The sequence below is a fragment of the Hetaerina americana genome, unplaced genomic scaffold (assembly GCF_022747635.1).
Source record: "Hetaerina americana unplaced genomic scaffold, ioHetAmer1.1.p SCAF_13, whole genome shotgun sequence".
Lineage (NCBI taxonomy): Eukaryota > Metazoa > Arthropoda > Insecta > Odonata > Calopterygidae > Hetaerina > Hetaerina americana.
In genome coordinates this window covers 5,959,844-5,977,403 of record NW_027286403.1, presented here as the reverse complement: position 1 = coordinate 5,977,403, position 17,560 = coordinate 5,959,844, and the positions used below count along the sequence as shown (strand labels likewise).

The 17,560-nt window shown below is 34.3% G+C and overlaps 2 protein-coding genes and 1 long non-coding RNA gene across 4 annotated transcripts in view; 2 read left to right on the top strand and 1 right to left on the bottom strand.

The window, feature by feature from the left end:
• The window catches only part of Zir (dedicator of cytokinesis), a 60,132-nt gene extending 55,516 nt beyond the window's left edge, over nt 1-4,616 (top strand). The window contains exons 34-39 of the mRNA XM_071583182.1: nt 69-240; nt 2,321-2,501; nt 2,938-3,083; nt 3,638-3,764; nt 4,054-4,180; nt 4,268-4,616. Of these exons, the coding sequence (XP_071439283.1) occupies nt 69-240; nt 2,321-2,501; nt 2,938-3,083; nt 3,638-3,764; nt 4,054-4,180; nt 4,268-4,424 (910 nt within the window). The 3' untranslated portion in view covers nt 4,425-4,616. The remainder of the gene's footprint in view (nt 1-68; nt 241-2,320; nt 2,502-2,937; nt 3,084-3,637; nt 3,765-4,053; nt 4,181-4,267) is intronic.
• A 1,635-nt stretch (nt 4,617-6,251) lies between these two features.
• On the bottom strand, nt 6,252-8,968 carry LOC139686145 (uncharacterized). 2 transcript variants are annotated; one of them, XR_011700305.1, is made up of 4 exons: nt 8,726-8,968; nt 7,810-7,931; nt 7,538-7,734; nt 6,252-6,420 (listed from the first exon to the last, which is right to left on the bottom strand). It is a non-coding gene; the product is annotated as an uncharacterized lncRNA (long non-coding RNA). The 2 variants fall into 2 exon arrangements; XR_011700304.1 differs by having other exon boundaries at nt 6,252-7,734.
• A 341-nt stretch (nt 8,969-9,309) lies between these two features.
• LOC139686144 (serine/threonine-protein kinase nekl-3-like) lies at nt 9,310-17,514 on the top strand. The gene is made up of 6 exons (XM_071583328.1): nt 9,310-9,396; nt 11,074-11,353; nt 11,441-11,660; nt 12,581-12,783; nt 13,093-13,206; nt 17,205-17,514. Exons 2-6 carry the CDS (start codon nt 11,102-11,104, stop codon nt 17,316-17,318), a joined length of 903 nt encoding a protein of 300 aa, XP_071439429.1. The 5' UTR covers nt 9,310-9,396; nt 11,074-11,101; the 3' UTR covers nt 17,319-17,514.
• Nucleotides 17,515-17,560: the final 46 nt, after the last annotated feature.

Sequence of the window (17,560 nt, the reverse complement as noted above, 5' to 3'; positions counted from 1 at the left end):
AAGCTATGGCAGAAATATATAAGGAACTTAAGAAGAGTGCATCTCTAAAATGTAATGTATTGTTTCAGGAAATTGCATGAAGCATTTAACAGAGTTGAACAGCTTCAGGGCAAGCGGGTTTTTGGAACATACTTCCGTGTTGGTTTTTATGGTGCCAAGTTTGGTGACTTAAATGGTGAAGAATTCATTTATAAGGAGCCAACCCTCACAAAGCTTCCAGAAATATTTAGCAGGCTAGAGGTAATGCAATGAATTTTGTTTGATCACAACTTTTTAATATAAGAACTTGTTCTTCCCAATCTCTGGGGAACATGAGATTAGTAGTACATCAATGCATTAGTGGTATTTTTCTTTTCTTTTTGGTGCTTTTAAAACAAAATATCTTCTCTGTAATAATTTCAATTAGCAAATGGGAATTTAAAGTGAGCTAGAGAAATTGATAACAAAAGCAGGGTTGGAGACTTGGAACAGAATTTCTTAAATGCAGTTAAAGCTCCAGCAGTTTTTAAAGGTGACTTTGTCTATAAAAATAGGTAATTATGTTGAAAGATTATTAATTTGATGCTCATGACAACTGGCTACCTAAAAACCAATCAAAAATTCACATCTTGTTCAATTTATATGGTAATTTCCAAAAGGTTTACCTTTTTTTAAGTACGAGAGGGGTCCCATAAGCACCCGGCCTGACCTAGACATGGCGGTAGTTGTTTGAAAAATTTCACTGTATTAGAATGTACACAACCTATGAAGCATATGTTTCAAGTTTGAAGACGCCACGTTGTTTAGCGCTTGTTTGGCAGCCATCAATAGTGAACATTTTCAGTAAAATTGTGAAAATGAAGAAAATTGGTCATCATTATGTTATACAATACTTTATTTGAAAGGCCTCAGCCCAACCAATGTAAAAGCTAAGCTGGATTCTACTCGGGGTGAGTTTCTTCCTTCATTTACAACAGTAAAGTTTTGGGTAGCAGAGTTAAAACGAGGTCATATGAGCTGTCAAGATGAGCATCGCATTGATCGACCAAATGAGGTGACAACTCCAGAAACTGTTAAGAAAATTCACAAAGTGATACTGAATGATCGCCGACTGAAAGTGCACAAGCTAGCAGACATAGTAGGCATTTCAAAAAGTGCGGTACATTGCATATTAACTGAAAATTTGGACAAGGGAAAGCTGTGTACAAGATGGGTGCCGCATTTGCTCTCACTCGAGCCAAACCAGTGTTGTGAAGATGTTTCAATTGAGTATTTAGCAAAGTTTTACAGCAACAAAGCAGAATTTTTGTGCCATTTCATATCCATGGATGAAACATGGGTGCATTACTTCATACCTGAGACAAAAGAACAGTCAAAACAATGGATTCAAAAGGGAGAACCGGCTCCAAAGAAGGCAAAGACCGTTTTATCTGCAGGCAAGGTCATGGCATCAGTTTTTTGGGATGCGCGTGGGATAATTTTCATTGACTATTATGGAAAAGGAAGAACTATCAACGGTGAGTATTATGCAAAATTATTGCAATGTTTCAGTAAAAAAATCAAGCAAAAGAGGCCGCATTTGGCTAAGAAGAAAATGTTGTTTCATCAAGACAATGCACCAGTTCACAAATCCATTATTGCAATGGCCCAAATTCATGAATGAAAGTTTGAAATGCTACGTCATGCACCCTATTCGCCAGATTTAGCCCACTCGGATTATTTTCTGTTTGCAAACTTGAAAAAATGGCTTGGTGGTCAAAGATTTTCCAACCGTGAAGAAGTGATGTCGGCAGTTAATGGCTATTTTGAGGAGCAAGACTTCTTTTTATCAAAAGGGCATCGAACTTATTGAGCATCTCTGGGAAAAGTGTATAGAGCTGAAAGGAGATTATGTTGAAAAATAAAAACATTTTTTCCAATGTCTGTTTTCTTTGTTGGGTCGGGTACTTTTGGGAATATCCTCGTATGCTGGCAATCTTAGGCAGTAGAAAATTTCAGTGATGCAGGAATGAAGGGCTTCAAATTAAGTACTTACTCAAAAACGTTACCTACTCTACTGTCATAGATAAAATCGTTGGCTTTTTAAATAAAGAGGCATTCTAGGTTAAATTTTCCCTTATTTTTGAATTAGTAATCAATATACATATAAATGTATGTTTCAATCCATTGTTTAATTATAAAATTACATTTAAATCACATATTTTAATATTGGATCAAAGGTAAACAATATTTAAATTAGACCTGTTATTTCTGTAATAAAAAAGCCATTTTTCTTCAAAGTCATGTCTCACCTTTAATCATTAATGAAATAAAATTATGGATTAATGATTTTTCATTGCAGAATTTTTATGCTGAAAGATTTGGTGCTGATAATGTCATTATAATCAAAGATTCTAACTCAGTAGATCCAAAAAATTTGGATTATGAGAAGGCATTCATTCAAATCACATACGTGGAACCATATTTTGAGGCATATGAAATGCGATATCGACTTACACATTTTGACAGAAACTACAATATCAGTAAGTTTTCTTTGTGCTTTTTAATGCTATAGTGCTAGTGTTCATTTATGATGATGTTATATGGTGATAGTATGAATGGAGTTGATGAAAGCCTAGTAAATATGGAATGCCCTAAAGTGGAGAATTGAATGTTTTTACCAAAAAATCTGAAGTCAGGAAAAGTCATTGAATTTCTGGAAATGTTGAGATTTTAAAGAGATTTATTGTAAAAAATCACAATGTACCTGAACATTTTTGGTGCTTAATTGATGGGCTATTTCCAAACTAATATGATTGGAGAGTTAAAAAAATGAAGTAGCTTGTATTAATACAACCTGAACTCTACTTCTGTAGCTCCATAAATGAATTGATGTCTTAATTTTAGCTGTAGAAATCCACAAATCATCATTTGGGACATTATGTGAATATTAATACTCATGTGGTATTTTCATTTCAGAAAGGTTCCTCTATGCTACACCTTTTACACCTGATGGACGGGCTCATGGAGAACTTCATGAGCAGTATAAAAGGAAGACTATATTGACAACAGCTAATCACTTCCCTTACGTTAAAACAAGAATACAAGTGGTTGACAGGAAGCAGGTAATGATGTCTCTTCTAATAGTGATAAGGTTTTTAGCTGTTCATACTACAGCTTGTGGTGTTGATAAAAAAGGCATAAGGTTGACAAAATCTCAACCTATTTGTGGGGTTAAATAGCCTCATATTTTATATGATGGATAAGGGTAAGATTTGCTCAAGAATCGATAGTTTTCGGATTTTTAGGCATTTATGGGTAAGAAGATAGACTTCATTTTTTTTGTGTATTTTTATCCTTATACTGAATTCTTTCCACAACATAGTTCTTCAACTTTGTTTGACTACTTTGTGCTTTTTCCAATGACATATTTTGTTGACATGAATTCCCTGCAGTATCATTGCTAGAAATTTCACCACTCTAGAAAATACTTGGCCACAATTTACACAGACCCAAATGAATACACAGTATGCATATATAGGATAACTATCATTAATATTAAGATTCTTTATTCTAGTTAGAGTGGTGGAGAATGGTTGTATAATTTATTTTCCCACCAATTTTAAGTGTTCCTAATTTGAATAAAACAATAGTATATATGTGAATCATAATATTACAGATTGTGTTGACCCCAATTGAAGTTGCGATTGAAGATATTCAGAAGAAAACTGTGGAACTTTCTTTAGCAACTACTCAGGAGCCGCCCGATCCTAAAATTCTTCAAATGGTTCTCCAGGGTTGCATTGGTAGGTGCTGGAAATATATTTCGCAGATTTTTCTCCATGGCATCTTAATGTTACATGGCAATGTTATGATAAGAGTCCATACATTGAATGTGTGAGCATTTTTACACTTTTGGAATAACTTCAACAAAAAACTATGATTTTATTTCCACTGGAGCTAAAACGAAGTAATTTGTAAGTGTAAAGGCATGCATACACATTCAATTATTGGGTGCATAAGTGGTCGTGATTGTATTAATATTAATTTTGTGTTGATGGAGTAACCAAGTCAATAATAAAAATTATTTTGTAGGTACAACTGTGAACCAGGGGCCAATGGAAGTTGCTACTGTTTTCTTATCAGATTTAGTTGACAATCAGAAAGCACCGACCAAGACACAAAATAAATTAAGACTTTGTTTTAAGGAGTTTTCCAAAAAGTAAGTGTCCAAGCTAATCCTTAAAAATTCCAGCTGACATGCATTAACTTATTTCTTTAAATTTGATCTATGTGATAACTTTTTTAGGTGTGCTGATGCTCTACGCAAAAATAAAAATCTGATTGGGCCTGATCAGCGTGACTACCAAAGAGAGCTAGAAAGGAATTATCATCGCTTCACTGATCGCTTAATGCCATTAATTACAATTTGCAATGTTGGGAGGATTCCTCCTAGCAGGAGGTAAATCATGTCATAAGGAGGCCATTTTATTTCAAACGGTCATGTGACAAGATTGTGTGAACTTTTACTAAAGGTTTTTTAAAATGTCATCTGTTTTATAGCTATTCAGGTAAATATTTAGTATGGAATTTTATGTATTTATTGTGCAGTGATGGTTTGAGAAAGTTTTACAGCCAAATAAATTATATTGCTTTTATTTGTGTCGGTTATTGTCTTCATAAACTCAGTGCGAGAAGGTTGTCATTTCCTCTTATTTGTCATTACTTTATCTGTTTTAGCTGTCTACCTTTATTTATTATTTGTGAAAGTCATTATATGAAACTGTATGCATGATCTGCTGCTTTCAGTTCCTCATTCAATCCCAATGGTAACAATCAGAAAGCACCATGTTTTGTTTGAATTCTGATGTTGACCCTACTAACATAACTAAAAATATAGCAAATATTATATATATATATATACATATATATATATATATATATATATATATATATATATATATATATATATATATATATATACACATACATATATACACATTCATATATATACATTCATATATATACATTCATATATATACATTCATATATATACATTCATATATATACATTCATATATATACATTCATATATATACATTCATATATATATATACACATATACATATATATATACCTGTACACATATATATATACCTGTACACATATATATATACCTGTACACATATATATATACCTGTACACATATACATATATATATACATATATATATGTATAGATGTAGTTTAGTTATTCATCAGCACATAAATGTGTTACACATTAGAGGTTTGAACCATACAAAATGTAAGTAAAAATTGTTATACCTCCAGGTCATATCCTATTATTTTTTTAAGAATAATGCAGTATTTGCCTATGCTGTTTTTCAACTTCCCCTGCTAATTGCAGATTTTATTTCATCAAGCTCTTTCCCAATTACCTATATATTTTTCATTGGCATAATATTTACTTATTTTAATTGCACTACTGAAGTGTCATTATAGCACCCCAGTTGAGAAACACTTCCCTTGATCCATGTGAATGCAGCCATTCTCTATGAAAGGGATTATGGGCTGCTATCCCTACCTGGAGTTGGAGAGACTTAGACAAGATCGGGAGGATTCCAAAAGGGAAAAATTGCCGCTAACCTATCTAATGACGGTAACCATAGAAAAAAATGGCCTGCTAAGAATCTAAGGGAAAAAATTATTTTATCTAAAACGGGAAAACAATATGCAATGCCAGGCTTTTCAGGCGAATGCAAACATTAATCTATATTTTATGGTATAATTTTTAGTGATCATAGAACCTATTTTTTTCTAGTTATCTATCACGTTTACCTAATTCAAAGGTTAATTCTACGTCCACTATTCAGCCTGGCCTTCCTTCTGACTAGGCTTTGAAAGCAAGATCACATTCCCTTCAACAGTAGAGCAGACAATGTTTTAAAAAAATATTGCCCTAATTGACGGCACTACAGAAAGCAAGGTTCGCTCACTCCCGTTCCAAGACTCAACTCTGCTTTCTGACCCCCCTGTTCGAAAAGGGAGTTGTTTTATGGTGAAACCATGATGCAGTTACACTATATTCTTGGTTGATAAATGTCGCTGACATCGCATTACTTCGCCGCGGCTCAAATTCAGTCTTAGGAATATTTTTCGTATTTTATAAATTGTCTTCCATATATTATTCATTTCTTCAATTATTCATTAAATTGTCTCGCCAAAATGAAGCCCCGGCATAAGGAAATGATTTGGGTGATGTTTGCAGGAAAGAAAAACATGGCCTTGGCCTATATATATTTATTGAACAGAGAAATGAATACAGGTGCAATTCAAAAACCACAAATTATTAATTAAAAATTGGACTTCACATTGAAATGCATACTTTTACAATAAATACTTACAAAATGAATGCCAATTTTTGATAGGTAATACTAAATCTTCCAAAGATGATTCCTTATTTTCTAGAAAAAAGAAAAAGAATTTAATTAGAATTGTGGCATTGTGCAAGGAATTGTGGACTCATGAGAAATGTATATGAAATCTGATCACTTTACAGCTTAAGGATCAGCTTTCTTTACACTAATCTATGAAACAAAAGACTACGACTGCTGCAATCACCATGAAAATAATTTAAGATGAAGGCATCCCAACAAAATTGTAAAACAAAAAATATTATGGTAGAATATTCCACCATCATTCATGAGGTTATCAGATTGGTGGCATTCCCCTTATTTCACTAGAAAAACCCATGTGGAAAAGAGATTCCCAGGAGGCATATGAAACAACCATTAAGTAGTGCCAGGACATTGTGCATTGCCTGTATAATGTGAAAGGCACAAGACAAAAAATGTGTCAAGTGCAAAAAATATAGGCCAATTTTATTCATGATACTTTAGTGAGAACTGAAAGGAGTTAATTCTCAAAATCTAGTCCATGAGTGACACCACAAAAATTGAAAATCAGCTGCTTCAGACAGTATTGGAGTTATTAAATTGCACAAAATTATCCTGTGACCTAATTGTTAGTACATATCTAGCTGCATTGATGCTTTTGCCAAGAGCAGAAAAAAGTTCTTCCGAGGGACAGGTCATTTTGTGTCATCATCTAAAAGAAAATAAGGTATCCTGTAATAAATTAGGTTCTGCTCTAGGGGCTACTCTACATTGCTCTCAAGGATGAACCTTAAGAATTGTCTGCACCATATATGCAGCTGAATATATTTCTTTGTCACTAAACAACTTTTCTTTTTCGTCAGCTGGTTTTCATGTAATTTAACGAATATTTTCACGAAAAAGAGAGGATAAGTCAGTTAAAAGATTACAGCCATCATCCATGGTATTTCTTTAAGTCTGGTTGGAGAGAAAATTATTAATAATTGCAGTTTTCAATGCTGTCTGGAACTGGTGTGAATTGGGATGTGACTATCTGCAGATTTACCAAATAATATTGAAAATATGTTCTATTGCATCATGACTAAGGTTTCTTTTGTTGCCCGGACTTAGTTTCCAGTGCAGCACATAGCAACATTACCGCCATTATGGTTGTTAACCACCCATCCTGCTAAGGATGGGGGATTACCTTTTCCTTTCCCATAAACTTCCATGACCTGATTTTTGCAAGGGCTGATTGCCCGTGATCCACATGAGGTCTCACATTCATGATGGCCAACTCAAGGGTTTTTGTATTGGTTATCTGTTATCCCAATGAAGTTGTCATAAGTACAATCCACTTCCATCAGGAACTGTGCTGCAGAAAGCTGATCATGCCCAAAATAGCTACAAGAGCAAATTAAAATATTCATGATGCTAAAAAACAATACATTCCATTAGAAAAAAATTCTCATATCTTACCTCTTCCCACTAATGCATATACTCGTGCAGCAACGTGATTTCCAAAAACTTGAGCAGCTTATTTTACATGCATTTTCTGAAATAATGTTGGAAACAAATGAGCCTCTGTGAGGTTAAAGAGCCTAAATTAATGAAACATAAAAAAAGGTATTAGTTTAAAGGTGGTACATCACACACCAAATTATTATTGATGATCAGTTTAAAATAACAACGGAAACGGGGCATCTAAAAAATCAATTTTGAACCATGATATTGTAAAAAAGGTTGTGTGAAGTGATTCACTTTTTAAAGCTTATTTAACTCACACAGTTAACTAATCAAAAATAAGCAATGCTCCAAAACCTCTATTATTTGGTGGCGGCCACTGAAAATTTTCAATCATGCCCGCAACAAACCATTACACCCTAATAATTGCTCGCAATATTCTTGTAATATCTCAGTTATTATAAGTAAGTTTTGGTTATAAATATTACATATTATTAATAAATAACACTGAATTCTAAGTGTGAATATCAGGCTTACATTCCGAAACATTAGCAACGCCGTAACGGCAATTGGCCCGCCAAGTCATCCTCACGTAAAACAAATAAAATTTAGAGAAATGCAAACATTTCCTAATGTATATCAATCAATATCAACAACTTGGCCAAAATTTAGTTCAAAATACACATATTACAATAGAATCGTATTGGTAGGGTAACAATTTTCGAACATACTGCATTTGGATCCAGTACTTCACTAACCGAGGCAAGTAGAACCTATTCTATCTATCGACTTTCGCATGAGTAGTGTATATTTAACCCACACATGAAATAACTTCTTGATGATTATTAAAGCTTAAAGTGATTCTATAATTGACTGGCAACATGCGCGCGTTACTTCGTTAGGCATTAATATTATTACGCAACTTACTCACCTCTCAATTACCCTCGGAAAGTTGAACTGTTTTCTTCCTCTTGAGTCACAGCCAAACACGCAACATCTTCTCCGTCCCATTGCTGATTTATGGAATATACAACAGGGAAAGATCCCAGATTACTGAGCTTAATTCGAAGCTCCCGAGATAGGTTTAAAGCGAAATTGAAACCTTTCCCGGGTAGACGCTGCCCTCCCTCACCTCCTCATTTAGGAGGGAGGAGGTCTGTGGGCATCTCTTAGTTCTGACCCCTGCTCGTAGATGGCCCGGAATAAGCCCGAAAAATGAACCTACCACTGACACCGGCTTGGTACAAAGTATTATAAATAGAACGTATTAAAATGCAATTTGACATTTGTCCCTGAAAAATAGAAAAACTGAATATTTCATTGCTTTTTTTTCTAGTTTTGATGTCCAAAGTTCCAGTATAAAGCGTTTTGGCAACGCCGACTGACCTCAAGGAGTGGAGGGGTAGGAGTAAAATCCGGTAATTTTGAATTGACTGCATTTGATGGCACACTTCTTCTTGTTGCTTTTGTCGTGTTTCGCATGTTCCTAGCAAAGTTTACAAGGGTTATCTTTGGTCTGTGACTTCCGTATAATTTATTTTATGTTTCTTGGTTGATAAATATAGCCATCTGATCTCCTATTACTTTAGTAAGTTGCATAAGGTAAGTAGCGCTATTATTTCTTAAGTAGCTGTGCTTTTAGCGTCGAAAAGATGTTATATTTCATCTGTCATTTCTTGAAATGTTATGTTTAATATCATATATATATTCAAGCGAAAAATAGTTCCAATTCAATATTACCAGTATGGGTAGATTTTTGGTATCATTTTAGGATAGTAATAGGTATAGCTGGCAAAATATTGGCTATTTCACTGTAGCGCCATCAAGTGAGACAAAGTACTTCAAGCTGTTAAGAAAAACAAATAACTGATGATTATTATCACTTAAATAAAGTCATGCTAGATGTATTCAATTTTAGGACCCATGGTAGAGTTAGACCACTGAACGGAGGGAGTGGTTTCACTTCCCGGGCACACCTCTTGGCACCCTCAGGTTCACTCGAGTTGTGTGATTTTTTGGGGGAACAGAACTTCCTGGGAAACCATAGGCAGCACAGTGAAAGGTTGTCGCCTTCCCTACCCTGATGTGTGAATCTCACATGCCATTGGGATTAGTATTGGTTTAACTATACCCATCAACCTGTCCTTAGGGTTACTGTGTTTTTTTTTTATATTCAATTAATGCATTTTATTTACCCACCTTTATTTTATATTTGTTTACACATAAAACTAATGCAAAGTAGCAATTTAAATTTGTTTTCATTGGTAGTATATTGCTCTGACTCAATATGTATGATGACAAATGTCACATTTTTTGTTGAAGCTAAATAGTTAAGAGAAGGGACATTACTAGTAATTGCATCAGTGTTTTATAGTTAAACGATAATCTCATATTATTTGAAAAAAACAGGACGACTACTGAAAGAATTGTTTAGTACATTAGGGGGATCGAGATGGTGCGGGGGCTAACGTACTGGCTTCCCACCCAGAGGGCGCGGGTTCAAATCCCGGCGGTGTTGAATATTTTTCAGAGGTATCTCGATCCCTACTTGAGGTGCTTTGTGGTGGAGGGCACTTTGGGTGAGTACGCCGTCCGTCGGATGGGACGTTAAACTGCGGACCCCTTGGCGCCTTTCGTAAAGAGTAGGCTAATGCCGACGCCGGGTTTCTCTCCACCCTTCATCCTTTCCTGTCCATCCCCTATGGCGCAAATGACCTCAGCTGTCGGTCGCCTCCCCTAAAAACTACTACTTAGTACATTAGTAAAACACCAGAAAATTCAATTGCATGTAGGTTTACGTACATTTTTGCTCTGGCTGGGAGATAAAAAAAGATGTTATAATTAGAATATTTAAAACCAATTCCTTTCTGAGGAATGTATCACAAAATCTATGAACCTAAGTGCTTATAGTGAAAAGTTGTCCTTAGCTATTGAATTTTTCGTCTCAGTTTTTTGCGAGAAAAGTGGGTTAGTGGCTGAATCAAGGATAAAAAAATTATCCAATTTCAGTTGAACTTATAGAAATCAATTTCTGTTATAGTTCTCCAGAAAAGACAATTTTGATGAATCATAAAATTTTTACAATTGGATAAAACTGATGAGTGTGTGTGTGTATATATGTATATGTATATATGTATATGTATATGTATATGTATATGTATATGTATATATATATATATATATATATATATATATATATATATATATATATATATATATATATAATATATATAGTAGAAGATGAAATGTTATTATTTAAGAAGCTCTATTTTCCTTCAGTGAGGCTTTCCATACTGATCCTGTAGACATGAGTGACGACATATCTCTCAGTCTTGAAGAAATAAAACAGTTGAAGAGTATAGAACAAAACAACCATCAACTCTGCTCACTCTCTAGTTATGTCATCCAGGAGCCAATTGGCAGGGGTCAATTTAGTACTGCATATCGAGCTTATTGTAAATTTATTGGGAGAGATGTTGCTTTGAAAAAGATTAGTTTGTGGAACATGGTGGATTCTAAGTCTCGCCAAGACTGTGTAAAAGAAGCTCATTTACTTCAGGTTAGCATCTGCATTTGTCTGCCAAATAGGTAATAAAGATTACTTTGAAATACTATGATAAATAGAGATGCAATTTTTTCCTTACAGAAACTGAACCACCGTTATATTATTGGATATCTAGCTGCCTTCATTGAGGGTTCAGAGCTTAACATTGCTCTTGAATTGGCAGATGCTGGGGATCTTTCAAAAATGATTAATTGTTTTTCAAATTTAGGCTATTTAATGCCTGAAAAAACTATTTGGAAGTGTGTACTTCAAATTTCAAGTGGAATAGATTACATGCATGCTCAGAAAATTATGCACAGAGGTGAGTTATATGGAATATTTTACTTGTTTACTTGCGAAGTTTGTTTACTTAAATTATTTGTAAATGTCTCTATATCTCGTGCAATTTTATGGAAATTCATATCATCTGGTACTCTCCCCTCATATTAATTGCATTTATATTTATTAAGGGTAGGTACATATGGTCTTCCACAATTGTATCTAGGAAAATTTTAGTTGCAACCTAAAAAATAAGTACAAAAAAAGCTTTGGCAATATCTGAGAAGGAAAAAATGCATTAGTTTGGGAATTTTCTGATAACTATATTCCTTTTGCAAATGTTGTCCTCTTAAATTTTTAGCAAAGATATTAGGTAATAAACTGATACAATAATAATGATAAAGGTGAATAAATAAATATTTAAATACATATTTTTATTCAGTTATAATCACTGAAAGGGAATATCTAATATCTTTTCAGTCATTATGAGGGGAACTTGAGCAACATCAAAAGTGCTAGATTATGTGATTTTAATAATGATAGAATATCCTTAACATCACAGCTAAATAACCTCTTTAAAAGTCATTACAGGCATCTTTTTCATCTGATAGCTTCATGAGCAACTGTGGAATGTTCTGTTCAGTGTAACAAGGTCGGAACGTTTGTCCCATGGTAGGGATTGTGAGCCCAAATCTACATGTAGGTGAATTATTGAATGTTTTAATTAGGCTACCCAGCCCATGTCCACTTTTAGTGAGTGGTCATATCATACCATAGGGCTCAAGATTATGCAAATTTCTAGTCACAATAAACACTTTAACATTCATATAATTAAATTCTTCCCATTCCTGCACTAATATGAGAAGCCTTTCTACAAAATAAGTTGGAAAATTTTATTTCATGGTTGTGATGCCTTAACAAGTATTTTTTTTTATTTTCATTTGATTTGATTTTTCATGACAGATATCAAGCCAGCAAATGTGTTTCTCAACTCGAAAAATGGTGTCAAGTTGGGAGATCTGGGTATTGCAAGGTACTTCAGCCCAGAGACATCCATTGTCCACTCATTCTTAGGAACTCCTTATTATATGAGCCCAGAACGGATACAAGAACAAGGATATGATTTCAAGAGTGACATATGGTCATTTGGTTGTTTGATTTATGAGGTAAGTATCAGAAATATGGAAGTAATCATCATGAGCATGGTTTTTGGGATATAGAAAAAGTTTATTATATTATGTAAAAATTGTATATCACTTCCTGTTTCATGGGAAGAGGGGCTAAAATTATTTGCTTTAGGTCAAGGTAGGCATACAGCCGTACCCCAAAAAATTGGCATTATTTTTGGAAAAAGAAATGTAACATGCAGCTTTCCCCCTGAAGTTAGTAGACCTAGAACTTGCCTGTATTCAATTCAATTTGTCCTTATTTTTATTGCAGAAAATTTTAGTTTTATGCAACTTTTCATTTCACAGATGGCAGCTTTGCAGTCACCATTTCACTCAAGGCAGATGAATTTGAGTCATATATACCAAAGAATTGAAAATGTTAACTACCCTCCTATTCCAGCTGATTTGTATTCCGATGAGGTAAGTCTGAATATAGTTATATTTGTTTTCATTCTGATCCCATAATTAAGGAGCAAATTTCGGAAATACTCGAGTTTTATACTAGAGAACATCTTATTCATAAGGGAATCTTCAATAAGATAAAATGTGGTCAGGATGTTTCACAGAATTATTTTCACAAGTTAAGCTATATGTAACAGGGTAAAACTTTCCTGAGGTGGAATGGCAAGTGACCAAGTATTTATGGGAATAGCTGGTTTACTACGAATGATAGATAAAAAAATATACCTATTTTGGTGGATATTATATCATTTTCCTTGCAAACTTAAGAGTTCCAAAATTTAGCTGTCGATTTCAAATGGCAGAGGTTAAAGTCCAAGGGTGGACTTTAAATTCTACTATGCAACTTCAATTCCACGGGTACATATTTTTTATTGTACTTTATTATATATAGCCAAGATATACCAATGATGATGATACACAATAAGCAGCTATTCTGGGATATCTGCCCCTCTTCCACTGAAGATTATTTCACCCACTGGCATGGATCCCTAGCCTTCATCCTAACAAAAAAATGCTGACCACAGACAAACAACTGCCTTTCAGTACCTGTGTCAGAATTTTGCCTTTGCTTGTTAAGCCTCCTTGAAATATACTTTACACTTTCAGGCTTCACTTTGTGGAATTCTTTGAGGACCATATTAAATGAGTTTGTAATTTTACACAGACTTTAGTTAAAAGTACAATGCATTTCACAGGCTTGCGGAATCATCAGTTACAAGTGTAGTTCACATGTAGCAGTTGAATATATACCCTTAGGACAAAGGAGAGGGGGTGGTTCTGTAGGAGGGAGAGCAGGAGTGGATATTTGAAGGTGGGGGTTTGAGTTTTTCAGGAAAGGGAAGGGAAAGGCTGTGGTACCTTGGTTATGACATGGCATTGGGTTTGGTCTGGGGCATGGGAGGGTTACGGGAGAATGAGTACATTGAACTGTTGGATTTGTTTTCCCTCAAGTTCAGTTTCTTGGAAAGGAGAGGAGAGGGCGTTGCTAGTTTCAACAAAGTATTGTTTTGGGGTCTGCCAAGTGCCTTCAGATACTTGATTTGCTTGAGAGCATCCATTTTTAATCCTTTAATGAGGATATGCAGTATTTCTGGGACAAGATTGCTATTATGTTTGCACTCCATGAGGTTTTTTGCAATGAGGGAATTGGAGTTTTGATTTTTGTGACACCTGGCAAGTTCTTTTGCTCGTATCTTAAAATTCCTTCCAGTTTGGCGGACATAAGAGGTGTTGGAATTATCATATTTTAGTTTATAGATGCCTGATTTAATAAGTGTTTCTTGCTAGTCTTTACCATTATCATTATCTTTACCATTAGTCATTATCTATGAATTTGGAGAGAGTAAGGGATGGGTAAAAGGCCACTTTGAGTGAAGTAGGGAGGTGAGTGAAGTAGGGAGATTTCATCGTAGATGTCTCCTAGGAATGGGATCAAACACCACCTGAAGTCTTCAGTTGTTGCAGACTGAGAGGAGGAAATTCTACATATGGCAGTTGCTCTCCCCTTTTTCTGAAGTATTTTTCCAACTAGGTTTTAGTTGCACCCATTGCTGGTGGCTGTATTTGTTATTGTCCTAAGTTCATTATTGAATTTGTTGGGGGTAATGGGGGTGTATAGGCGCTGGTGGATCATTGAGTGGATGGCTGCATATTTATGAGAAAAAAGGTGTGTGGAATCATTGGGAAATATGATCTGCGTGTGTGGGTTTCCTGTAAATAGAGAACAAGTGTCCATTTTCTTTAATGGTAATTACTAGATCTAGGAAGTTAAATATGCCGTTGACTTATTTTTCTATGGACAAGGAAATAATTGGATGGATCGTGTTGAGGTAATTGTGGAAGGAGTCAAACAAGTGATTTGACCCTGTCTACAGGCAAAGAATATCATCAACATGGCTGAACCAATACCACTTTTTCCATGTGTTTATTGGCAGTATTGAACAGATGATGTTCTAACAAATTCATGAAGATTCCAGCTAGGAGGGGGGAAAGTGGGGAACCCATTGCTAGATGATCTGCTTGGATGTAAAAATTGTGATTGAAACTAAAATGATTTTGATTAATTGCCATTGTAATGTGGATGATTATTTCTTTTGAAATATTTAGGGCAATGCTGGAGTCCTTGAGTAAATTTTGAGCTTTAAGGAAGGCTTCCGATCTGGGCACTCAAGTGAATACGTTATTTATATCAAAAGAAACTAGTGTTGCTTTTCCCATCACATTAATTCCTTTTAGCTTTCCAAAGAGTTTGTAAAGCTTAAAGGCTTTTCAAGCTTTTTGAGCCAGGTCTGCCGCAGTGAATGTACGGTGACTTAGGTCAACTACTCTTGTGGCCAGAATAAAATCTGGAGCCATTCAAGAATTGTTGTGAAAAGTAACTGAGGGGTATTTTTGTGGTGAAGTTGTTAAAAGATTACCGAGTTTTTTCCTCTGGGATTTGTATTTACGAGAAGAGATTTTACTCAGTAGTCCTTTCTATGTCATCCACCAATATTATTTACTCTACAGCATGTAATTTGGAGCAAAGTTCTAGGTGCAAGCAATATAAATAATGCGAGGAGGAATCTCTTCTAACATACAGCAGTTTCAGCTCTTCCCTTAGCCACTGGATGTTTGCCTATCGTATTGTTCTCTTGGCTGTTGTGGATGAAGACTTGGCAGATATCTGAAAATACACTAGGAACACTTCATTCTTGAGGCACTTACTTTTGAATGAAATATTCAATGATGCATGGCTGTGTTGGATAGAAAGTTTTAAGTAGAGTTTGGCTTGTACTACCATACTAGCTTCACAAATATACTTTTACACTTTAAGGCTTCACTTCCTGGAATTGTTTGATGTCAATATGAAATGAGTTTGTAATTTTCCACAGAATTTATTTTAAGGATATCGCATTCACGGACTTGCGGATCATCAGGTACTAGTTTGGTTCACATGCAGCAAAACCTGATGATGCTGCAAGTCTGTGAAACATGTTGTACCTTAAAATAAAGTCTGTGGAAAATTACAAACTCATTTAATACGGACCTACTTCAACTTTTATAATTATTAACGGTCAGGTCGAATGGTGTGATTAGTTACAAAGCTACCATGAAAAATTTTTGTTTTTATCCATAAAACTTGCAAAACTATCTTAAAAGATTGTTCATAAAAATTATATATTCATGGTTAGTTTTCAAGGTATTCAAAAAGTCAGAAAGTGTGCAAACATATTCAACTTATAAATCATAGTTTGCATGTATAAGTGCAATAACCAGTATTGAAAAGTGAAAAAAATAATTTACTTGTATACTAAAATGAACGTGTTGAAGTAAGAAAACAGTAACATAAGGATTTAATGCATTTGGTAGTGATTATTCAACATCTTAAGAAAAAAGATTTAGGACTGTAAAGTAATTTTTATACATATTGACTTAGTGGGCAATCAATAATTACACTTCATATTTAAAATTCGTAAATGTGTGGGGCCTCAGATCCTGTTTCCTCGCCAACTTAATATTTTATATTTGTTTTATTGAAGAATGAATTCCAATTATAACACCTCCATTCAAAAATCAACCCTTTTAGAGCTTATAAATTTTGGAAATTAGCTAAATGATTCATCATCTTCTCAAAATAGAAAATCACTCTTTTAGAATTGGCATTTTTATAATATCTAAGGGTTTGAACACTTTGGTTTCTAATAAAAGATTCTCACATCATATCCCAATTGAGCCCAGACAGTATAGGCAGATCTTTCATATTTTTGTTCAAATAAATTTTGATTGATATTCTTCAATATCTTCCATGAAACACGGTTGACATGAATGAAAATTTTAATAATGTCCCATTAAAGTTTTTGTTAATTATTGATCATATATTTCTAAAATTTAAATGCTTTGTTGTGATCTCTCTGAAAGAATATTCTACAAGACATCTGGAAACCAACCCAATATGATTTTATTTCCATTTGCAGCTGAGGGGTCTGATTAGAGTATGCTTAGAAAAGGAAATGAAAAAGAGGCCAGACAGTAAACAAGTGCATGCTATAGCAGAAGAAATGTGGCATGAATTCAACAAATCATCATAATACTTTAAAAGCTTATTGAATTTTTTTACCACAGATGATTTGTATTCGATATTAAGGAAATAATAATATGTACATATGAAATGATCCTATACTCAAGATATTTAGTCTATTCTCTATATTTATTATAGGTATTATTTTATGAAAAGCCACTTGAACTTATTTTGTTTTTATGCATACTGAGTCAGAGGTTGATATTTTTTGGCTAAATTGTATCCTAAACTGTAATCATAATATTAATATTT

Coding starts and splice junctions, on each gene's coding strand:
- LOC139686144 (XM_071583328.1), top strand. CDS start 11,102: ATGAGTGACGACATATCTCTCAGTCTTGAAGAAATAAAACAGTTGAAG. Junction 12,784..13,092: donor TTGGTTGTTTGATTTATGAG/GTAAGTATCAGA, acceptor TTCATTTCACAG/ATGGCAGCTTTGCAGTCACC. Junction 13,207..17,204: donor CTGATTTGTATTCCGATGAG/GTAAGTCTGAAT, acceptor TTCCATTTGCAG/CTGAGGGGTCTGATTAGAGT.